Consider the following 17,292-nt stretch of genomic DNA (forward strand, 5'->3'; position numbering starts at 1 on the left):
CGAAGATTCCTCTAAATTTGACACCGCAAGGATGGGCTTGTAAGAAGATCGATAGTTGAGGAGTTGTTATAATTACCCAAATATGAGGGGTATTTTTGTAATTTGACCTTACCTTAGGGGGTTGATCGTAATTTACCGTAAATTTAAATTTAAAAAATCACATTAATGATAACTTGTATAATTCATCATTAAATTTAAATGTATAGTGTATGCAGTAATCTGTACATATAATCTATACATGTTACATTACTTGAATATATACAAACTCATGCAATGCAGCATTGCACATAATCACTCATCAGCTCGTTGTTCGTCGATAACTTGCGAAAGGGTTCATTCGAATCCCGAACGAGAGAATACTTTCAGCAATATAATGGCCTCCAAAAATAAATGAGCAAGAATCAAATTCATTCACAGCGAAATCGGAGGGCTTCATATATCATTTCCTGTTAATTAAGAGCATCGAGAAAAAAGCGTTCTTGTTATGATATTACATACAAAAAACGAGTCGATTCAAAAAGAAAAACCGTAATTTTGTAGCTAATGAAGCAAAACCTGATTGCAGATGGGACAGGTGTCGCTTCGTTCCATCCATTCAAGTATGCAAGAAAGGTGAAAGTGATGGTTACATTTCGTCGTGATTTTCGGATTCTCCTCGTCGTACTCTTCGAGACAAGTAGGGCAAGCATCTTCTTCTCCGTCTTCTTCTTCTATAGGCGAAACACTAAACAGCTTCGATTCTAGAAGCTCGAGTTCTATCTTGAACCCTAGATGATTTCTTCGATCTTTTACATCCACGCAGCTCGATTTTCCCAAAATACCCCCGGTAATAGTCGATTCAACGCAATCGACGACGCCTGGCCCCAAAACCACGTCGTATGGGATCGGTGCAGGAGGGGATTGATAAGTATCGGGTACCGACATATTCAGACCTAAATCGAAGAACATTCTAGAAGGTCGGTCGTGCGATGTTAAAGACTCGTGTTCTTCCGAACCTGGGGAGTACTGCAGAGAAAAAAAACAAAAACAAAAAAGCGTGATCTTTATTAGATGAATTGTATAACTTGTATAGTGATAATCGAAAGAGCGACGAAGTTAAATGAGATATAATACTAACATAATAATACATTGGTGTCCCTTGAAATTGTGGCTTTCTTGAAGAACAACAGCAACCTCCCATTTTTTTCCGAGATTATTTAATGCTGCAACGAGAAGCACAAAGTGTTGGTATATTAAACGAAAACAAGAACCAAAATGAGAAATTTTGAAGTAGAAAACGAAAATCAAGATTGAAGAAGCTTTCGAGTTTTTTTTTTTACATGAAAAGATATGAGCACAAAATCACTCGGGTATGTGGAAAGATCTAGATAACAATGACACTAGCGAAATGCGCATGTTTTATTAGTTGGCTCTAAATCAATTTACTCACATTTTCACTCATGTAAGTGCAAAGATCGAAAAACTCATACTAGCGAAAATTATGCATCGACAAAACGTATTCGTGACAACTTCTTATGCAAGTTAAGAGAATGATTTCAATTTTCAACTAGTTCGAAATTAGCCTATTACACACATAGCAAGCTAATCTAAATACGGAATTTCAATAATTCACTAAATGCAAAACGACGAGTATGCTCGATTTCGTAAAAAAAGACGATAACCCTCCATTTTCTATGTACCATAAGTTAGAAAAGTTGCAACATTCCATCAAAACACACTGTAAAAATCGAATCTTTACAAGAAATACAACTACTTCAGCTCCGACAGTAAAAGTTAAGAACCCTAATTTGCCCCCAAAATCAAACAGAGCACCAAATATCATCCAAGTTTCATGCTCTGTATTACAAAAGCAATCAATTACTTAATTTTTCTGTTTAATAAAGGAACAAGCTTTTAAATTTAACTATAGCTTTATACTTTGCATATAAACACAACATTAGTTGATCAACAGCAACTAAATAAACCTTAAACACAACCTTCTGACAGAGCCCACAAACAGTAAACTCAGTTTCACAGCAAACAACAAAAGAAAAACATTAAAAAAATTACCTGAAAATTATGCTTCGTTTATGGGCATTGCAATATCAATATGAGAGAGAGAGAGAGAGAGAGAGAGAGAGAGAGAGAGAGGTTGGAGGCTGCTGTCTGTGAGTGTGGGAAACAAGGGTTTGTTTGTATGATTTCATGGAAGTGTGTGGGCCTTTGGTTTTCACCTTTTTTAAAAGATGGGTGAATCTTTGCAAATAGTGGAAACTTTGGGGTGGTCTGGAGTAAAGAAAAGAAAAGTAGAGGGATGTTTGGAGAAATAAAAAACTTACAAAAATGGGAGGTTGTGAGAAGGCTTTGGTGTTGGGTGTAGATAGATGCACGTAAACCATTTTTGAGTGGTGGTTAACAACTTTTAACCATTATCTAATTATTTTATGGGAGGTGATATTCGCGGTAGCAAAATTACGAATGCGGGTTTAAAAAAATCCACTCTCTACTTTCTTTCTCTCTCTACAATTTTAGCTTTTATATTAGAAATCATTCCAAAACACATGTTATTGTAGCCATTTGAAAAAAAAAAAGAGTGCATCGAATGAGGATCGAGATACGGAATCCAACGAGGTAAAATTTGTTCGTTTTTGTTCTTTAAATCGCGAAAACAAGACCCACGACCAAACTGGGAGCTAAAAAGTCCGATTCACGCCCGGTTTGGGCGCGTAAAAGTGTTATCCGCGCCCGATTTGGGCGCCCAACACAGCTTTCGGCGCCCGGTTTGGGCGCGCTCTGTGACTGAGATTTAATAAAAAAAATTACATATTTATGTTGGCACAAGGATTCGAACACGGGACATTATTTTAAAAACACAGGCTTACCTAACCAACAAGGCTAGAGCCATTTTGACAATAAATTATTATTGAATTGTATTTATAGACTTCGTTATACTTCGCAAAAAAGTAATAAATATACGCTGCAGGAAAGACTCGATCACGGGTCTATTGCGAAAAAACGAGATGCCTGACCAACTAGGCCAGAGCAAGTTCATTAACTGATAATTATTTAAATATATTATATCATGTCATTTATACAGGGATAAAAAAAAAAATTGAACCGGACGACCGGTCCAGAACCGGCGTCCGGACCGAACGCCCAAACCAATTTTCCGCGCCCAAAACAGGCGTGTGAAAGCAGTTTCCACGCCTGTTTTAGGCGTGAAAACTGCTTTCACACTCCCATTTTGGGCGTGGAAGATGCGCAGTTTTTATTCAAAATTGACCCCCAAATCGCGATTTTTCTTCGATTTTCATATAATTAACAACAAATTCAATATATATAACTAGTTTAGATGAGTAATTACCTTTCAAATTGAGGAGATTTTCGGATTTGGAAGGATTGTGAGAAGGATTTAGGATTTTTGTGAAATTTGGGGTTTTTTTGTGGTTTTGGGGTTTGAGTGAATTGGGGAGTTTTTAGAGAGAGAAAGGAAATGTATTGTGAACGACATTCGTAATTTTACTGCCGCGTAAATCATTTCAGTTATTTTATTTATTTATTTTTTTTTTCTTTTTTTTATTTTACCATTCAAGGTTCAAATTCTATGTAATAGTGCCCAAAATCCCCACTCCTCTCAGAGCAACTCCAATGGAAATACATCAAAATGGAGCATTAAATATTCATTTGATACTTGATATAATACTTTGATACTTTAAGGAAAAAATTCACTGCAACCACAAGTATCAAATATATTATCAAATTTTAAATATATGAATAATTATATTATTAAATATCACGTGTCAAATAGTGATAGGTCAATGGAGTGGTTACATTTTTTATACTTCTTTTTCCAGGGAGTATTTTTGGCTTTTTGCACCTAGGGATGGTTGAATATTAAAATAGTTCTCACTTTAATTTCTCCATTGGAGGAGGATTTTTTAATTTTGAAGCATCAAAGTGGTAATTTTTTAGTTTGATTGATACCTACCGACGTACCAATTAGTTAATAATTTGCAATGGTAAAAGATTATTTAGTAATAATTATTAATTATTGATTTTGGCATCCATATGATTTATTGCAAGTTTATCACAGTAATGGGATGAACATGAATTAGAGTTATATAATTAAAGTGAAATAAAACAAATATTAATTAATAATTAGTCCATCTCTCTCTCCACTTTCTCTCTCTATCTCAAAAAATGCTATTGGGCCTCAGAGATGGGTTAATGGGCTGTATATAAAATCCATTGGGCCCAATATCCAACACAATATACCACCGTCAGTCAACAGGCCGCCGCCGCCGGACCGTCAGTCAACAGGCCGCTGATGGATTCCGATTCACATTCGGACATCTTTCCGACCCCGGTGTCGAACGAAAAAGCGAACTCACCACCGGTACTTTCTATTCATATATATCACCACCGTCTGTTTTTTTTTTTTTTTTTTTTTTCCTGTTTTAATTATTATACAGATGGCTGGCTGCTCATCACTATTTTCTTCAGTTTTTGTTTTCTGTTTTTTTTTTTAATTTTTACTGTATTAATTATGCAGATGGCGGCGGCTGGGGTGAAATCAAAAGATACACTCCGCCGCCGTAGCCGCCCTTATTATTTTAGGGTTTGCAAAAGGAACAAAAATTCACAAATTATGGATTCCCTTCCGGATGAACTGTTGTTCCACATTCTTCTACAACTCCCGGCGGAAGATATTCCCAACGCCGCCGTGGTTTGCCGCAAGTGGTACCGCACAACTCGTGCTCGCGACTTTGTACACGCGCATCGTTCCCACCATTCAGTTTCCGGACTCGTAATCCACGAGTTAACCACCGATCGCTTGAACTGCCACCCTCCGGTTTTCGTGTCAATGAGAAACGGCCGATTTGATGTATCCAACTTCGTTCACCAAATCAGAGGATTCGTTTGGTGTAGTTGTAACGGTTTGATACTCGAGTATGATTTTGTATCTCCCGAACACGATCTTCTAATCACAAACCCTATTACAAATCAACGGCTTGTCGTCCCACCATTCCCTCCCCGAATATCAAACCACAATATGTCCGGTATAGCGTATTCGCCAGCTTCCATGGAGTATAAAGTGGTCCACACTTACTACGACGAGAAAGACGTTTTCCAGTGCGCCGTTTTAACCGTTGGTGGTGTCGACGACAAGTCATCCTGGAGGCGTATATGTACTAGACACTTATCTCCTAGTTCAAAGACGCTCCTCCTGAACGACCCGATTATAACCCTAGGGTTTATACATTGGGCTCAATAGGACACTCACACCCATGTTCTCACTTTGAATGTAGACACCGAAACTATGACGAAATATACCCTTCCTCAATCACCACAAGGTGGTTACGAACGCAGACCGAAGTTTTATTTCTCAGCGGGAAAATCTCTGTCTTTGTTCGTTCTCGCGAGTGATTTGTATTTGGAAGGTTGGGACATGAAGTCGGAATCCGGAGAGTGGACTAAACTTTACAACATTGACTTTACCCCTCGAAAGTGTGAATTTGAACGATTTCACTCCGACAAGTATTCCCATGTGCCCTTTGCCCTCTTGCCGTTTGGTTGGATTAAATTTCGAGAGGTGTTGGCATTTCACTTTTCATATCCATCAAGCGTTTGCACCGCCTACAATCTTGTTACACAAGAATTTCATTTCTTTGAGTTGGGTTCCGATGCTCGTTATCATGAATTTGTACCCCATACCATAAACTACTTAGAATGGTTGTCGACTTGACATGAGTTTTGTTTCGATTTCAATAAATACGCCTCCTGTAGTTCAAATGAAATCTCACTCAGACCGTTCCGATCGGGTGGACTGGGGATTTAGATGTGAAATTTTACGTCTCTCGTCGACTCGATTTCGTAAAAAGACGATCGATAACCTTCCGTTTTCTATGTACCATAAGTTGGAAAAGTTGCAAAATTCCATCTAAACAAACTGTAAAAAACGAATCTTTACAAGAAATCCAACTAATTCAGCTCCGAAAATAAAAGTCAAGAACCCTAATTTGCCCCCTAAATCAAACAGAGCACCAAATATCATCCAAGTTTCATGATCTGTATTACAAAAACAATCAATTAATTTTTCTGTTTAATAAAAGAACAAGCTTTTAAATTTAACTATAGCTTTATAGTTGCATTCAAACACACATGAATTGATCAATAGCAGCTAAATAAACCTTAAACACAACTTTCTGACAGAGCCCACAAACAGTAAACTCAGTTTCACAGCAAACAACAAAAGAAAAACATTAAAAAAAATTACCTGAAAATTATGCTTCGTTTATAATGGGCATTGCAACATGAGAGAGAGAGAGAGAGAGAGAGAGAGAGAGAGATTGGAGGCTACTGTTTGTGAGTGTGGGAAAACAAGGGTTTGTTTGTTTGTTTGTTTGTTTGTTTGTATGATTTCATGGAAGTGTGTGGGGCTTTGGTTTTCAACTTTTTGAAAAGATGGGGGAATCTTGGCAAATTGTGGAAAGTTTGGGGGGTTCTGGAGTAAAGAAAAGAAAAGTAGAGGGGTGTTTGGAGAAATAAAAAAACTTACAAAAATGGCTTGTGAGACCATTTTTGAGTGGTGGTTAACTACTTTTAAATTTAAGCCATTATCTATTTATTTATTTTTTAATTTTATTTTTTGTTATTATTGAAGGTTCAAAATGTGCTATGATACCTGTCTACGTACTACTAGTAATAATTTGTAATGATAAAGATTGTTTAGTAATAATTATTGATTTTGGCATGTGATTATTGCAAGGCAAATGTCCATTAATTATAGTTATTATTACTTCATGAGACAAGCCAACAAGGGTAAGAAGTATGTTTAAGTTATTTGTTGACTTTCTTTTTATCGGCAATTAATAATCGTATTTACATTTTTTCTCTGACCTTTTTACCCCTCTGTTGGCTATGTATATACTATATACTATCTAGTGCAATGGCTGAAAACTTAAATGTGCTTCATTTTTTATCTTTATTTTTTCATTTAAAATTAGTTCGTTTTGCTCATTTCTTCTTCTTAATTTCACCGTAATGAAAAAAAAAAAGAACTAATTTTTGCTCAATTTTAAATCAAACTGCATCAATAACAAAGATACTTAATTTCTTTAATTAAACCAAATATATCAGGATATTAAAGATGGGGTAAGGTTGTAATTACACAACAAAATATCACAAAAATAATGTCTTTACATTAACAAAATAAATTAAAAGTCTAAGTCGCCGTGGTTGACAATTTGATATTTGTTTAACAACTTGCAACTTGATATTGGATAAATTATAATCATCTCCCTGAAATAAAGTGTAATTACAAAAAAACCCTTTTCTTCTTTGATAAATTACATCCAACCACCTAAAATGTGTAACTTTCCTACATTTCACCCCCTACAAAAGGGGGGATAACTACACTTTTGGTCCCTCATGTTTGGTCCGATTTCACTTTTAGTCCCCATTGTTTCAAAGTGAACAAAGTTCACCTCCAAGTTTCAATTTTGAACACTTTTGGTCCCCGCCGTTACATTTCCGTTAGCAAGTAACGGAAAACACTATTTTGGGGCGAAAGTTAAATTTTTAAATTTTTTTAGGGCTGAAAATGATTAGATATTTAAAATAAACTACTTATAATTAAACTTTTAATAATATTAAGTATAATGAGATTTTTTTGGTTAATTTCTTTTTTTATTATTAAATTAATAATATAAGTAGTACAATTGTAATAATATTAAGTATATTAAAAAAATAATTTGTTTCGTTGATTTTTTTTTTGATTATTATTAAAAATTATAAGTAGTCTATTTTAAATTTATAATTATTTTCAGCCCCAAAAGATTTTAGAATTTCAATTTTCACCTCAAGATAGTGTTTTCCGTTACTTGCTAACGGAAATGTAACGGCGGGGACCAAGAGTGTTTAAAATTGAAACTTGGAGGTCAACTTTGTTCACTTTGGAACAAGGGGGACCAAAAGTGAAATCGGGCCAAACATGAGGAGCCTAAAGTGTAATTATCCCACAAAAGGGTGTTAAAGTATGACAATTACAAATTTCAAGGAGATGGATGTAGTTATTGGAAAATAAGGGGTTCTTTTGTAAATAAACCTTACATTAGGAGGCGGTTGTAATTTACCCATTTATTTATTTATTGCACACCTACCCGCCATTTCTCTCTCCTCTCTCTCTCTCTCTCATCCCTCATCAGCAAAAAATTAACAATGAACAGCCCAGGTTTCGGTGGCCGGAGCCGGAGCTCCGACGCCACCCTACCGGAAAACACGTCTAATTCACGGGGCTCCTCCACTTACTCCTCCTACGCCCCCGCCTCTTCTCATCACAAGTCCGCTACCACCGCCGCCGCCGCCACCGCCGCCAAAAACCCCGCCAAGAGCGTAGGGCGCTCCATCATTGATGCTCTGATGTCTTGCTTCTCTCCTCCCGAACCGCCGGAGAAAACCTCGACCAACGTATACAGTAATGATTCTTTTGGTAAGAAGATCTTCACTCAATTGACCCATTCTTTTTTTTTTTTTTTTTTTAACACTTTCTTCATTTTTTATTACATTGATCTTGACTTTGATTCTTAGGATCTTTAGCTAGGGTTTTTTTTTTCTTTATATTTTTATTTATTTGTTTATTTTTTTATTTTTTTATTTAAGAAATCAAATTTAGGGTGTTCTTGTACCATCAATTTTAATTTTTAATTTGCTCTATGGTTAATAAGACACTGAAATATCCGAAAATCGAAAATTAATTTCCTCGAGATTATTTGATTTGTTGGGATTTTTGCAGTTAATCTAAATGGAAAACAAGCAAATGTTGAAAATCGAATAATAGGTATTAGTAGGCATAATGTGGGCATGTGTGATTAATGTTTAGATAATCCGATCGATTTTCTTTTTATTTATTTATTTATTTTATTTTTAGAAGCTTCAAGTTCTGGTAGTGAGAAAAGACGAAGTGCTAATCGGGGAATCTACACTAGTTCAAACAATTCAACTCACTCGAGCGAGCGAGTGACTGTTAAATTCACCATGGAAGAAATTAACAACGCAACTAAAAACTTCTCGCCTAGCTTTAAAATCGGTCAAGGTGGATTCGGAACGGTCTACAAGGGTCAACTACAAGATGGAACCCTCGTTGCGGTCAAACGTGCTAAAAAGGTTTCTAAAAAAAAACAAGTGATACATAATAATTAAAATGCTTTTCAAATTAAGTTCGGTAATTCGATTCTCCCTCTTTTTTGCAGATTTTGTATGATCAACACTTGGGAGTCGAGTTTCAGACTGAAGTAAAAACTCTGGCACAAGTGGAGCATCGAAACCTAGTGAAATTTTACGGGTTTTTGGAATATGGAGAAGAAAAGATTCTCGTTGTTGAGTATGTTCCTAATGGCACCCTTAGAGACCACTTGGATTGTGAGTTTTTTTTCGTTTATATTTATTTAGGGGCATTTTAGTCATTTTCAAAATTTCTGACTTGCATTGCATTGCAGGTTTTAATGGTAATATTCTCGATTTTGCGTCAAGGCTCGACATTGCAATTGATGTGGCTCATGCAGTCACTTATCTTCATATGTACACAGGTTTAGTGTGTGTGTGTGTGTGTTTCTATTTTTTTTTTTTTTTTTTTTTTTTTTTTATAATCTTTATGAAATTTCGTGTTTCTCTCGCTGAAAGAATGATTTTTTTTTTTTGGAAATGAAGACCATCCGATAATCCACAGAGACATCAAATCTTCGAACATTCTTCTTACAGACAACCTAAGAGCGAAAGTAGCTGACTTTGGGTTTGCCAGGCTGGCGGCCGATCGTGAATCGGGCGCCACACATGTTTCTACGCAAGTGAAAGGGACAGCTGGCTATTTAGACCCGGAGTACTTAAAAACTTATCAACTTACCGAAAAGAGCGATGTTTACTCGTTCGGTGTTTTACTTGTGGAGCTTGTAACCGGCCGAAGGCCTATAGAGCCGAAACGGGAGCTCAAGGAGCGAATTACCACTAAATGGGTATTTACGTCTTTTCACCCCTTGCCCTCTTTTTTCCCCTATTCATTTGTGTTCGTAATATGTTTCGAATTGTCGGCCCCCCCAAACTTTTAGGCCTCGTTTGGCTCCTAAGATAAAGATTAAATAATGTTATGAAAATATAAATTTGTTTCACTACCGCGGCCCGGCCCGGCCCGAAAAGCTATTGAACCAACCAAACATCCAATTTGGTAAATTATTTACTTAATTATGGCTAGTTAAACTTACCGATTCAACGAGGCCTTAGTGTTTATTTAACGCACAAAGTAGCGTTCAAGCACGGTTTGATTTATTGTTCGTGTTCGGAATTATATTTCAATCTGATTCGATTATTAGTCGAGAGACTAATCGAACTAAATATCAATTGAGTTTAAGTAACTTTTTTTTTTCCTTGACTAAATATGCAGGCGATGAAGAAATTCTCGAGCGGTGAAGCAGTTTTAGCGCTGGATCCGAAGCTGACTCGATCGCCAGCAAACAACTTCGTTATGGAAAAGATTTTCGAACTGTCGTGGCAGTGTTTGGCCCCACACAGAAATAACAGACCACCTATGAGGAAATGTGCTGAGATTCTTTGGAGCATCAGAAAAGATTACACTGAATTATTATTAACTTGAAAATTCTGAATTTAAGGTTGTCTTAATTTTTTATTTTTTATATGTATTTAATTATTTATAGGAAATTAATTATATTGAGATCAAAGTTGAGTTATACTGCAAAAAGATTTGAATCTGTATAGTGATAGTTTGGTTTGTGATTTCTTTACTCTGTTATTCATTTTGTGGGAAGTTTTGTACAAGTCCCTTGTAATACAAATATATTGCAATTTGCAACATTTTTATATATTTCGTGGTTTGGTATTTTTCGGGAAAAATACAGTTTTTGTCCCTCAAGTTTGCACCGATTTTCACACTTGGTCCCGTGTTCACAAAAAACACATTTTGGTCCCTCATATTTAAAAAATTCAACACTTCTAGTCCTTTTTGTTAATTTTCCGTTAAAACTAACGGAAACAAGCGTTTGCTCGTCACTGTCTTAACTGACGGGCTAACGGTAAATTGACGGAAATGACCAAAAAATGTTAAATTATTGAGACATGGGGGCCAAATGTGATTTTTGTGAATATGAGGATCAAATGTGAAGCCGGTGCAAACTTAAGGGGTGAAACTGTAATTTTCCTGATATTTTTCCATGTTATGCCAAGGTATTTTATTTTGCATTTTTTTGCAAAATGAACTAAATTTCATCAAGAACAGAAGATCTAAAATTGAAAAGTTCGATCAAAAAATTCCATATTTTCTATAAAATTAGCATCCCATGAAGTAATTTATTTACACAAATGATAACGAAAATGTAGAAAAATGTAAAATAAGCTACTTCTACGTATATTGACTATATATCTCGATTAATAGTTATAAAGGAAAAAAAAAAGTAAAAAAAAAATGCATCTATGCTTGGGGTCTTTGTTGACCACTGGTGAACGAATTTTGCCGAGTCAACTCATAGCTCCCATCCGAAGATTCAAAAGTTGCAACTTTTGCTTTCGAGCAGAGGAAAAGGAACGACGACGTATATATAGATATATGCCACAAACTGCAACAAAGAGAGAGAAAATCGATTATTAAGTAGTACATTTTAATGATTTATCGAGTATTTGCGAGATTAATTAAAATTATAAGTTTGAATAATCGTATACCTGTGCCAAATCCAGTAGTTTTCCGTGCTCTCCATTATCCAGCTAATCGCAGCCATAGCCAATGCGATAAAACCTGCTAAAATAAATCCCCACCGGAAGCGTTTTACGAGAGTCTTGATAATATTACGAACCCACCCTTTCGTACTTTCCCATCTGAGTTCATCAAGAAATTAATTCCATATATTAAAAAAAAAAAAATTAATAAACATGCATATTGTCAGGAAAAATCGGGTTGAAAATTGAATCAACCTATTCGATATTCTATTATTTGATAAGCTCGATTAAAATGAAAATTGATAAATAAATTACCTGTCAAGAAGATTCATGTGAAACTCTCTTGAAATGGAAAACGACTGACGATTACGAGTAGAGAACTCGATAAGCCACCCAACGAGAAGGCCTACAGCTCCTAATCCCATTACATAACCGATATTTTTCGACCTATAAAAACATTTTTTTATTAATTATTATGTTTAAAAATTCCCACTAAATCAAAAGAATATATAGTGTAATAGTAGTACCTGGTGGGCCCCGTTTCGGCCAAGAGAGCCGTTACAATTGCAAGAACAGTGTGGATTGTTCTCTTCGAGACTTCACTAATAGTCGATAAGTACACAAAAGTACTTACAACCGCCATGAAAGAAAGCCAGAAGTCCAAAAACTGAGATCACACACAAAAAAAAAAATCGAGAATTAGCAATAAAATAAAAAAACCCGGAAAATCTAACGAAAGTCGAGACTTTTAACGTGTATAATGTACCTGTAATACACGAAACGACAAGACGCACCACGTGCCTACGTCACATGAATGATACAGTGCACTTGAGATGCCGCTAGATGTGAAAAGAACCCATTCTGCAAATGCCTAGAGAAGAAATTAAATTAGATGAGTATATCGATTATTTTATATTCTTTATATATATTTTTTTTATGGAAAAAAAATTAATTTAAATAATAATAATACGGAATACCTTCTCCCGTAGGGACCAATAGGCAGGGAGGATAGCTGCAGCATTGGATGCTATGAGGAAAATCGACTGTCGAATGTGACCTGCACGAGATTTCACCGTTTTTTCCTTTAACAAAGCATAATATTGCAATGTATATACATAAAATAAAAGATTCGGAGGGAGAAAGCAATAAAGATCCAATTTTTTTTATAATTACAATCCCTCACAAAATCCTTATTTCAGTTCGGTCAAATTACGACCACGCCCGAGGAAAGCTCAAATTACGAAGAAACCCCTCATGTTTGGATAATTACAACCACCCCCCTCAACTATGTATTGTCTTACAAAAAAACCCCTCCAGTAGATAAATTTGACATTGTACGGGTGGACACGTAAGACAATACATAGTAGAGGGGTGGTTGTAATTACCCAAACATGAGGGGTTTTTTCGTAATTTGAGCATACCTCGGAGGATGGCCGTAATTTGCCCTTTTCAGTTGTGCAAGCACTATAGATATTATTATTCGGTGCATGCAGATTTCATTGCCAAAAACTCGAGAATTTTTTTTTTAATAAAAAAAAAACAATTCAGTACGTTGAAGAAAATAATTACCTCGATGTGATACAAGTTCGATACTACAGTCGAAACCTCCATGGTTCCTATCGCATGCACAGTAACTGACAGCAAAACAAAAAAAAAAAAAAAAAAAAAAAACAATTCGAGATGATTCAAGTTAAATTTTACGTCGTAAATTAATTTTTTTTACGAGCATGATGAAAAAAAATACCTGTATAAAGCGAGTCCACTAGTATCCAAAACCGATTGACAAGTCCCGTGAGAAGAGCATTTCTGCGGACACCTCTCGAGCGACAACGAGATATCAGTTTCACCGGTCGAACCAGCGCGGCCCACTTGTCTCAAACCGAAGCTCCAAGTTCCTCCTCTAACATATAATATATAAAAACTAATCATCTTCTCACTGTAATCATACAGCTTGAAAAACATCGAACCGGTGCTGCTGCTTGTGCCGTTTGCGTAGAAGTAATCCCATGTTGTAAGAGAAGGCAATCCCCCGAATCTTGCGTAGAGTTCGTAACTAATCTTAGTATCAGAAGTGAGGGCGATATGGACATTTCCTCCGGTTGCACCGTTGGGAATATCTAGCACGAAATATGTCCAAGAATCGGTGGTGTTTCCTCCAGTCGAGAAGTTACTCACAAGGGGTTGTAGAGGAAATTTAGGTGACGGTGATGACAATTTTTCGGTTATCGGTATGTAGTTTGATTCGAATGGGAGAGATGGGTTTTTCCTTAACAATGTCTGGAAAAAAAATAAAAAAAAATAAAAAAAATCAAGAAATTAGAAGATTGATTAAGGGCATGATATAATCAATTAAGGCCTCGTTTTGTTCGTAAGATAAGATTAGCCAAAATAGGATTAAATAATCTTATAAAAACTCAATTGCGGGCCGACCCAAAAAATTATTGGACTAACAAACATACAATTATTTAATTAATCATGGCCAATCTTACCAACCAAACGAGGCCTAAAGATATAACCTCGTAAGCATAAAAAAAAATTATTACCTGAAGATTGTATCTTTCAAATGTGCAGTTCGATCCAGCTTTACCCATAGGGCACTGAAGCACTTGCAATCCCAAGAAATAGCACAATCTCGAACTATTTATTTGCGCCACCTCACTTTTATTCGAGATATCAATGGGTAGAATAGTAATATACCACCTCCCGATTTTCGGAAAATTTATAACCAAAGGGGATTTACTCAATTCACCGGAAAAATCATAAACGGATTTGCTTGGCATCGCCCCGTGTCTAGCATAACACATCAAACCCGTGATATTTGAATATTGCGTATTGTTGAATGTCAAATTGGCTGTCGAAATAAATATCTCTTCCGAAATTGCCATCACATCGAACGAGTACATATTCGGTTTGTCGTTTTCGTGACAAACAAGTCCGTTTGAATTTTGGCAGGAAATGATATTTTTCCCGTTTCCAGTTAAATTAAAGCTGTCGTTACACGAGAGTGCAGTGACTGTTTGGTTGCAAAATTGGCCCAACATTGTCGAGGTCGAACATCCCTCGACAGTGACATTTCCGCTAAAGGAATACGCAGAGCCTCGATTAATCTGGCAATAGAAAATAAACTCCTTTTTATAATTACGAAAAAGTATTTGTGATTAAAAAAAATCTTAAAAATCGAATCTTGTGAAGAATAATCGATAATATACCATTTTGGACTGTGTTCTTATCGATCCAATGCCGTTAAATAGCCCAAGGTACCATGTGCCTGGAGAAATCTGTACAGAAACATAGTTCGTCTCGGGCGATTTTTTAAGAAAAATAAAATTAAATAAATAAATAAAGCTCGTTTGTTACTAGACGTCCAAAACAAACCTGCTCGTTTGTCAATCGTAATGATATATTACTCTGCATCGGGTAACACTTGTCGACATTTTGAAGACTTTGTGTCCCAATAAAGGAACCATTCGAAACGCGATCTATCACTGCGAAAAATAAATTTCTCGACAGTTATATATCAAGTATAAATAAAAATAAAAAAAAAATTTAAAAATAAATAAAACGAAACTTGTGTTTAAGAAATTAATTTTTTTTACCTAGGCCCGTTAGAGATGTGTTATATACATCAGGGAGAGGAGGGCTTCCTTCTCGAAAGCATATCATCGGCAGAGAGCTTGCAGATGCGTTGTTTATTTTATTTAAATCCTGTAAAAAAATAAAAAAAAAATTATATCGTAAAACGTAAGCCAAGAGTAATAATACGTCACGCTTTCGAACGAACGAGGATTGGTAGATACTTACGAGGTCGACATCTGATTCCAATGCTAAAGACAACGAAGAGAACCATGGTGGCAATTCAACTGCAATGCGACGAAGCAAGATATTTCGAAAACGAATTAATCCGGTTATCGATAAGTTCGTGCGAATTAGATCAAGAATAAAAAGAATTTGAAAAAGCGGATTGAAATCGAATGCAGTATGTAGAACGAGTATATCCTTTTTGACATACGTTGCTGCTACCGTGAAACTTGTGGCACTATTTATTGGTTAAACACGAAAAGAACTAACTTTTTTCCGCCTCGTAAAACCGAGGCGGAAAAACTCGCAATTGCTACAATCACACCAGAACGGAGATATACAAGAGCAAAATTGAATCTTGTCGAACATTAGTAAAGCTCGTCGAACAAATTATTAAAAAAAAAAAAAAAAAACCCGAACAATGTGATCACAAAAGGACACGATTCCCGGTAATTGATCCAAAAGTATAATGCTATATACAATCACATTCACATAATCAGTAATGTTGGCCTCAGCCATTCAAGCATAACAAGTGCTAAAATCGAAACCGAAAACCACGAAAACAAATACATCAAACAAAAATTTCCGATTATTACAAGACATCAATACGAAACACACCGAAAACATAAATAGAAATTCGAAAAAAAGTCGAAAATTTGAACACAGCCCTCCAAACATTGCAATCAAGAACACTAAAAAAAAAAAAAAAAAAAACCTCAAACCACAACAAATATATATAAAAATAAATTTAATTAATGGGTGAATTTTTGTTTACCTTTGATATAATGCCAGTCGTACGGTTTGACCAGAGTTCTGCCATAGGAGAAGCTGGAGATGGTGTAAGTATTGAACGGCGGCGATTGTTGCGAGTCGCTTGAATAAACATGTAATGTAAAGATTACACATAATAATAATAAACCCACAATCAAATTATTTCCCATCTTTTTTTCTTCTTTAAAAAAAAAAATTTAATTATTTTTCTCAAACTCGGTAGAATCAAAGATTCATGGGGCGGCGTGAGGATTGAATATTCCAATGGAGAATCAGTGTCTCTGCGCCCTGTAATATATAGTATGAATGTCTAATTGGACTCGGATTAAATTAATTGTTTGTGTGGTGACAACTGAATTATTTACTGGTTAGTGTTTTTTATTTACAAGAACTCTATTTGGATTTGGGTTGCTTTTTTTAATGTAATTAGGATGCTGTGAGTATTTTACAGTATTCATGGATTTGCGGTGGCGCGTGGAGAGGACGCGCTCTTGACTGTTGGAGACTCGTGACGTCATCAGTTCTTTTTCGTTTTCTTTTTCGATTTTTAAATTAACTTATTGTTCTATTTTTTTTTTACAACCACCTCCTTGAGGTATGGTCACATTACGAAAATCCCCCTCCTGTTTGGGTAATTACAACCACCCTTAATAAAATTTAGTGGAATCTTCTAAATTATATGGAATATTATCACTTTTGTACCCGTTTTATCCCATTCGAACTCCACATTTTGAAGCAAGATGATCATAATATGTGTTATTTGGCTTGTATATATCAGATTGTGATGTATCAGAAACTGTATTTTTACACAAAACGAGTACAAACTAGAGCACAATCCACGAAATACAGATGATTATGTTGAATTTGACACCATAATGATGGAGGTTAAAGAAAAAAATCATAGTTAAGAGGGGTTGATGTAATTATCCAAACAAGAGGGGTCTTTTCGTAAATTAACTGTACCTCAGGGGGTTGGTTGTAATTACCCTTTTTTAAATTATTTTTTGTTTGGGAATAAATTTAGGA

At 35.6% G+C, this 17,292-nt stretch overlaps 4 protein-coding genes and 1 non-coding gene across 8 annotated transcripts in view; 3 read left to right on the forward strand and 2 right to left on the reverse strand.

Annotated features, from left to right (window-relative positions):
* The window catches only part of LOC105963828 (uncharacterized), a 35,668-nt gene extending 31,909 nt beyond the window's left edge, over positions 1-3,759 (forward strand). Inside the window, exon 10 of the transcript XR_016029953.1 lies at positions 3,721-3,759. The gene's annotated coding sequence lies outside the window, so the exon portion shown is untranslated. The remainder of the gene's footprint in view (positions 1-3,720) is intronic.
* Positions 149-6,426, reverse strand: LOC105964041 (putative E3 ubiquitin-protein ligase RHB1A). Of its 3 annotated transcripts, XM_088814698.1 has the most exons (6): positions 6,378-6,426; positions 2,149-2,166; positions 2,050-2,070; positions 1,118-1,202; positions 556-1,005; positions 149-446 (listed from the first exon to the last, which is right to left on the reverse strand). In XM_088814698.1, the coding sequence occupies exons 4-6, from the start codon at positions 1,178-1,180 to the stop codon at positions 408-410; spliced, it is 552 nt and encodes a 183-aa protein (XP_088670824.1). In that variant the 5' UTR covers positions 1,181-1,202; positions 2,050-2,070; positions 2,149-2,166; positions 6,378-6,426; the 3' UTR covers positions 149-407. The 3 variants fall into 3 exon arrangements, with proteins under 3 accessions (XP_088670824.1, XP_088670818.1, XP_088670813.1); XM_088814692.1 differs by lacking the exon at positions 6,378-6,426 and having other exon boundaries at positions 2,149-2,187; XM_088814687.1 differs by lacking the exon at positions 6,378-6,426 and having other exon boundaries at positions 2,050-2,192.
* LOC105964042 (uncharacterized) lies at positions 4,170-5,914 on the forward strand. The gene is made up of 2 exons (XR_016029955.1): positions 4,170-4,375; positions 4,532-5,914. It is a non-coding gene; the product is annotated as an uncharacterized LOC105964042 (transcript).
* Positions 6,427-8,143: 1,717 nt separating the features above from the next.
* On the forward strand, positions 8,144-10,881 carry CRCK2 (calmodulin-binding receptor-like cytoplasmic kinase 2). 2 transcript variants are annotated; one of them, XM_012988541.2, is made up of 6 exons: positions 8,144-8,470; positions 8,912-9,144; positions 9,231-9,399; positions 9,477-9,566; positions 9,688-9,989; positions 10,415-10,881. In XM_012988541.2, the coding sequence occupies exons 1-6, from the start codon at positions 8,200-8,202 to the stop codon at positions 10,622-10,624; spliced, it is 1,275 nt and encodes a 424-aa protein (XP_012843995.2). In that variant the 5' UTR covers positions 8,144-8,199; the 3' UTR covers positions 10,625-10,881. The 2 variants fall into 2 exon arrangements, with proteins under 2 accessions (XP_012843995.2, XP_012843994.2); XM_012988540.2 differs by having other exon boundaries at positions 8,148-8,470; positions 8,909-9,144.
* Positions 10,882-11,285: 404 nt separating this feature from the next.
* Positions 11,286-16,796, reverse strand: LOC105963998 (transmembrane protein-like protein). The gene is made up of 14 exons (XM_012988495.2): positions 16,271-16,796; positions 15,499-15,557; positions 15,294-15,402; positions 15,073-15,182; positions 14,907-14,975; positions 14,241-14,804; positions 13,442-13,974; positions 13,267-13,331; positions 12,675-12,754; positions 12,464-12,568; positions 12,225-12,364; positions 12,013-12,144; positions 11,704-11,856; positions 11,286-11,600 (listed from the first exon to the last, which is right to left on the reverse strand). Exons 1-14 carry the CDS (start codon positions 16,434-16,436, stop codon positions 11,456-11,458), a joined length of 2,430 nt encoding a protein of 809 aa, XP_012843949.2. The 5' UTR covers positions 16,437-16,796; the 3' UTR covers positions 11,286-11,455.
* Positions 16,797-17,292: the final 496 nt, after the last annotated feature.

The sequence above is a fragment of the Erythranthe guttata genome, chromosome 2 (assembly GCF_056151865.1).
Source record: "Erythranthe guttata isolate IM_541 chromosome 2, IM_541, whole genome shotgun sequence".
NCBI lineage: Eukaryota > Viridiplantae > Streptophyta > Magnoliopsida > Lamiales > Phrymaceae > Erythranthe > Erythranthe guttata.